The sequence below is a fragment of the Cavia porcellus genome, unplaced genomic scaffold (assembly GCF_034190915.1).
Source record: "Cavia porcellus strain 051 isolate PalLab524CR breed Dunkin Hartley unplaced genomic scaffold, mCavPor4.1 scaffold_15, whole genome shotgun sequence".
In the NCBI taxonomy this organism is placed as follows: domain Eukaryota; kingdom Metazoa; phylum Chordata; class Mammalia; order Rodentia; family Caviidae; genus Cavia; species Cavia porcellus.
The window spans coordinates 9,863,861-9,869,860 of record NW_026947498.1 but is presented as its reverse complement, the minus strand read 5'-3'; the positions used below and the strand labels follow the sequence as shown (position 1 = coordinate 9,869,860).

General features: G+C 61.4%; 1 protein-coding gene across 3 annotated transcripts; it reads left to right on the top strand.

Moving 5' to 3' along the window:
• Positions 1–550: 550 nt before the first annotated feature.
• On the top strand, positions 551–2,925 carry Lrrc3 (leucine rich repeat containing 3). 3 transcript variants are annotated; one of them, XM_023562477.2, is made up of 2 exons: positions 551–709; positions 886–2,925. In XM_023562477.2, the coding sequence occupies exon 2, from the start codon at positions 1,320–1,322 to the stop codon at positions 2,091–2,093; it is 774 nt and encodes a 257-aa protein (XP_023418245.1). In that variant the 5' UTR covers positions 551–709; positions 886–1,319; the 3' UTR covers positions 2,094–2,925. The 3 variants fall into 3 exon arrangements, with proteins under 3 accessions (XP_023418245.1, XP_023418244.1, XP_005001058.1); XM_023562476.2 differs by having other exon boundaries at positions 832–2,925; XM_005001001.4 differs by having other exon boundaries at positions 552–1,089; positions 1,204–2,925.
• Positions 2,926–6,000: the final 3,075 nt, after the last annotated feature.

Genomic DNA, 6,000 nt, shown 5'->3' with positions numbered 1-6,000 from the left:
TGCAGTGCGGGTACAGGAGCCCTGGCTGTAGGCTCGAGGGGCCCTAGGGACAGGGTCACGCGGGGCTTCGCGTGGGTCTCAGAGCTGCAGGTCCAGGCCCACCCCCAGGCCGGATGGGAGGAGCCTATGCACATCGGGAAAGCAGGGCCACCCGCGACAGGCCCATGACACGCCCGCGGGAGCCCACCCACTGCGGGAAAGCCCGCCCACGCCTCCAGGAGCCTTGCCCCTCGGCTGGCTCCGCCTCCACCCTCGTGCTAATCTCCCACCCCGGGCCACTCGCAGGGCCGCAGGCCCTCTTAGCCCCGCCCCTTTTCAGCAGCCACGCCCTCCACAAGTCCTAATGCTTCACCCCCGCCACGGGCGAGGCCCCGCCCCCTTGCCTTCAGGCTCCGCCTTCATCCCAGCCCTCCCTTCCCGCGGCCCCCTTAGCTCCGCCCCTTTCCAGCAGCCTCCTCTTGCACAGGTCCCAGCGCCTCATTCCGCGGCATCCCAGCGGACACCGCCCCTTAATAGGCCCCGCCCCTCCGCCGCAGGCCACGCCCACAATGAGGTCCCCGCCCCGCCACCCTCAGGCTCCGCCTTCGGCCCGGCCCGCCCCGCAGCCAGCGCCCTCCTCACCCCGCGCGGGCCGGCGTGGGTTCTGCCTGGTCTCCGCCGCGGGTGGCCTGTCTCCGGCCCAGGCTCCCGGAGCCGCGCCGCGGCGCAGGTACTGCCGCCGCCCCTTCCGTGCACGTCCCCGGCCGACCCGAGCCTCGCCCCGGCCGCGCACCCCGCCAGCCAGCTCCATTCCAGCCCCTGCCCGCCTTCATTCTCGACTGCGATTTTTAGGGTGTCACCGTCCGCGGGTGCCGAGAGAAGGCAGGTCACACCACCTTTCCCCAGGATCGACTGGCCACCGTTCGGCCCCGCTGACCGAGAAGCAGCCGGCGCTTCCCGGGGCGCCACGCGGAGTCGCCACGCGGAGACGGGGCGTGGGTTCTGGCTGGGTGTGACCAGGCCTGCCTGGCCGCGGACAGTGCCCGCTGACGCTGCTGTGGGTGATCATCAGAGTGGCCGTGGGCGTCTCCGGGAGCAAGGGACAAGCAGGTAGGTGGAGGGGCACGACCTTCCTCCTGGTGCCTGTGTTGAGCGCCCCAGGCTGACTGGCTGCTGGCCACTCCTCCCTGCCAAGCTTTGCTCCCCTGTCCTATTCTGCTTTAGAGCCCAGCGCCGTGGCAGTTGCAGACATGTGAGGAAGGTGTTGGTACCTGTGGGGGACCCGCTGCACTGTGGGGCCTGGCCAGAGCCCAGAGGAGGAACCACCCCGGCTGGGCAGGATGGGCCTCAGGGGCAAGCAGAGCCCCAGGTCCCCACTGGCCCCTGCCCAGGGCCCTTGGTTCTTCCTCCTCCTCTGCCTGCACCTGGGTGCTGCCTGCCCGCAGGCCTGCAAGTGCCCTGACCACACGGGGCCTGTGGCAGTGCACTGCAGTGACCGTGGCCTGCAGGAGGTCCCTGGGGACATCCCAGCCGACACTGTGCTCCTGAAGCTGGACGCCAATAGGATCTCCCGCATTCCCGACGGCGCCTTCCAGCACCTGCACCAGCTGCGCGAGCTGGACCTGTCCCACAACGCCGTGGAGACCATTGGCCCTGCTGCCTTCTCTGGCCTGGCCGGTGGCCTGCGACTGCTAGACCTGTCACACAACCGAATCAGGAGGATCCCCAAGGATGCCCTGAGCAAGCTGGGTGCCAAGATCCGCCTGTCCCACAACCCGCTGCATTGCGAGTGTGCCTTGCAGGAGGCGCTCTGGGAGCTGAAACTGGACCCTGACTCGGTGGATGAAATGGCTTGCCACACCTCCGTGCAGGAGGAGTTCGTGGGCCAGCCGCTGATCCAGGTGCTGGACTCGGGCGTCAGCCTCTGCAGTACCCATCACAGGACCACAGATGTGGCCATGTTGGTCACCATGTTCGGCTGGTTCACCATGGTCGTCGCCTACATCGTGTACTACGTGCGGCACAACCAGGAGGATGCCCGGAGGCACCTGGAGTACCTGAAGTCCCTGCCCAGCGCTCCAGTGCCCAAGGACCTCGGCAGCCCTGTGCCCTAGTGCTTGTGGCCCGCAGGCCACCGTCCTCCAGCTGCCCTGGGCTTCCTGGCAAGTAGAGACCATTATGTACCTTTGATGTCACCAGGGAGGGGTGTGACAGCATCTTTGGTCCAGAGCTGTAGTCTGGCGAGTTCCTCCATGTGCTGCTGTCCCTGGGCACTCAGGAGGGAGGAAACTGAGCCTTGGAGAATGGGGACTCTCCAGACCACACCATCAGGATGTGGTCTGCCTCGGACAGAAGCCCGTGCCCCTTCCATCCTACTAGGGACACAGAGACATGAGGAGAGGCTTGTCTTTGAGTGACCCTAGGCACCCCTGGCATGGGGCTGTGTGCCCTGTTTCCAGAGCAAAGTACTGGGGATCCGGCTCCCTGGGGTGAGGGGGGGGGTGGGGTGTGCACTGAACCTGGCTCTCAGAGTGACCTTGCTGCTGATGTTTCAGTCCATTGAAGGGAAAAACACGGAGAAAATCAGACACACGTGGCCCCGCCGGCTTCCGAGCTCTGGCCGGGCCTGCTCAGTGAAAAGGCCTGGACTTGGTCACTGTCGTGCCTTGCTTTTCTACGCATTTAAAATCCACAAGGACCCTTTTTGGAGGACAAGGGACCGGCGTGTGGCCTTTCCCAGCTGACCCACAGATGCTGCTTTCCTTGGCAACCAGGAACTTTCCTTTTTCACCTTTACTGCCAGTAATCTCAGAGCGCATTTACTGCTCAGGTCTCTTACCTAGGTCACTTCATGTTCAGGCTAGATGTTACTTCCACCTGTGACTCTAATTTTACTTCTTACTGTCTTTTTGTATGCCTGTTTATATTTAAACTACTTCAAATATCTTTTTGAGAGCTGGCAAATAAGTGTGCATTGTGCGTGGGCTTAAAGTGTAACGCATGGGTGTCTCGGCAAGCAGAAACTTGGCATTGTTGAGGTGTTTGTATCTGGAAGGCTTCGTGGGACTTGTGGAGATGGGGGGCAGGTAAGGCATGATCGGGGCTGCTGCTGTCATCACCCTGCTGTAGTACTGGCCTGGAGACTCGGTCCCCGCAGGGATGACCAGGAATGGCAGGGCTCAGTGGGACAAAGCAGTGATTCTTTAATCTTGGTGCGGGAAAGAGGAGCAACCCTCAGATGTCACAGCTCTGTGGCAGAATGCCGGGGCCACATCCCGGGGTGGGGCGTGGAGTGACTGTGCAGGGCTGTGCATCAATAGGTGGCCTGAGTGGGGCCCTGTCTCAGAGCTGGGGCCCTCACACCTCGGTCGCCTGGCCTGTGCCCACTGTCCCCAGGCAGTGGCCCGATGGTGCCACAGACGCCAGGCAACCGGCCTCTTCATGTGACCTGGGTGCTTGTGTAGTTGTGGCCTGGTCCATACAGCATGGAGGGGCCAGCATGAGGTGCCCAGTCCACATATTCAGAGGCAGCAGTGAACCTGGCCTGGCATTTTTCTGTCCAGAGGAAACAAGGCTGAGAAGTGTGAGATGCTCACGGCACCTGTCCAGGGGATAGGGATGTCTCCGGCTGATGGCTACCGCCTTGGGAAGTGCCCTGCATGGGAATGTGGCTCAGCACTGTTCCTTTTCTGGACAAATGAGGAGTGCTGTGGGGGACCAAGCGTGGTGATTTGGGTCCCTGCAGTCCCCTGCCCCACCCTGGGCACTGTGGAGGGAGAGGCCCCTGTACCAGGCCCTGGCGCTGGGAAGGATGTGGGCTGAGGCCACGTGGTGGAGGTTAGGGTCTTCCAGGGCGCTCTGGATGTGGCTCTGTGGGGGACACATGGGGCACAAAGAGGGTCAGCCTGCTCTTTGCTGGAGGCCTGCTAGGCCCCTGCACAGCCCCCACTAAGTGGAGGTAGGGAGAAGACCCCTCCTTTCCCACAGGAGCCCCAGGTCACATGGTCTTACTGGCCTCTCCCCTACACCCCAGATCCTGTCCTGCTCATTAGTCTTGGCTTTCTGGGGTGCTGTGCCCTCCAGGGCCCTGAGCACTCCTGGTGTGTCCCTGCTGTGGGGCAGGGCAGGACAGGGCGGCAGGGCAGTTCCAGGGTGTGAGCCTACCCTCTCATGTCCTGCAGCCTTGGGCTTTTGTTCTAGCAGTTTGGGATGCTGGCCCGAGACTCAGACTCTGAACAGAGGGCTTGAAGGGCATGCGCTGGGCAGACTGGCCCAGAGGTGGGGTTCTTGGGCCTGTGGCCACAGCGGGTGTCTGGGGTGGCTTCCGAGCCACGCTTCCTGAAGCTGCTCTATACTCCGGCTCTATGACCCTGGATGCAGCTCCCCGTGTTTGCCTTGGCCTGCGTGGCTTCTGCAGTCTGTGCCTGGAGCCACACTGCACCGGTGCCAGGACTGCCTTGGCCGAGCCAGCCTGCTGATTGTTCCCTCAGATGATTGTCAAATGCAGCCTCTGCCGCTGCTACATTTTCAGAAATTTTTTGACCCAGGTGACATCGGGATCATGGAAGAGTCTTCATAGCAGGGAAAGTGGCAAAGGCCGCACAGTGGGGTCCCACCCCCCTCCAGGAGGTTTTCCGAGGTTTACCCCACCGTGCTCTGGGGGGTGGGGTGGGTTTGGTATGGCCCCTCCCAGGGGCCAGGGCTGTTGGTCAGTGCTGCAAACTGGTTGGGAGGGAAAGGAGGAGGACTCCAGATCCAAGGCCAGGACATGATGTGACCCATGAGGTTCCCCTCCACTCATACTCAGGCCCCCACGGGCCCACCCATGCCTTTGCCTAAGCTTGGGGTCATGGGTGCCTTTCTGACTCCACACAGGCATCTGTGTCCTTGGGGACAGCCTGGGTGCCCCCACCTGCCAGCCTGTACCATCCCCACCTGCTTCCAAGCTTTCTTTGTCCTTCGACTCCTAGAGTGGGAAGGCAGGATCCCTACCTGCCATGGAGCCTCAGCAGTGTCCATCCACTCATGGGGGCCTCCCGACACGTGGTCTGCATGTGCACATGGGCAGATCTGTCTCTGATGAGTCAGGAATGGAGCTGCCGTGAGCAGAGTGGGGCTGGTTGGGGTGGTCTCTGGGCTGTGACCTGGAAGGCTGCATTCTTGTCCTTGGCTTCCCCCTTCTCTTGCTGCTTCTCGGCTGCCATGGGTGTGAGCTGTGTTCCACCACCAGGTCCTTCCTCTGTGCCTGCTGCCTTGGAGCCAGCCATGGACTGAACCATCCGGAAACTGAGTGAGATAAATGTCCTCTAAGGGATGGACGCTGGGGGCTGTGTCTCAGCAACGGGAGGGTGTGAGCTCACTTCCTAGCCTTCAGAATCCAAAGCAGGTCCCTGACAGTGGCCTCTAGTGGCATCATTTCCTGTGAACCCCGAGTGCATTTGCTCTACCCTGGTCCTCTGCTGTTTCTTTCCCTATTGAGGGGGCCATGTCACCCGCCTGGAGCCTGTGCAGCCATGAAGTGGCTGGGCCCTTGGGCCTGCACACCTGTCCCGCAGCTTCCTGGCTTTCAGTGCGGGACGGCCGTTCCTGGCTCCTCCGTTCCCTGCTGTCTGTCTCACTGTCTCCAGGCAGGTGCCTGCTCTCTGTCCTGCCTTCTCCTGCCTGCACTGCTGGCTGTGAACGCAGAACATGAAGGTTGCTGTTCTCACCAGCACCATGTGGACACCAACCCACACACAACCTCAGTGTCTGCTTCAGGAGACCCAGGCTTACCGACTCACAACTTGCAAACCTCAGATTCGAACAATAGTAAAAACTCGCTGGCCTCCGTGCAAATGATTTAAAATAGGCTTTTATGAGCTTCTACTTATAATTAGATGAACTCAGAAATCTGGATGCAAGGCCAACTTAGGGTTCCTTCCCAAGGAAATTGGCCAAATGGTTTTCCACGAGCAGGTGCATCTGATTTGTAAGCCAGAGGGTGCATTTTCATCTCAAGGATTCTGGGTAAAGTTAAGGATC

Coding starts and splice junctions, on each gene's coding strand:
- Lrrc3 (XM_023562477.2), top strand. CDS start 1,320: ATGGGCCTCAGGGGCAAGCAGAGCCCCAGGTCCCCACTGGCCCCTGCC.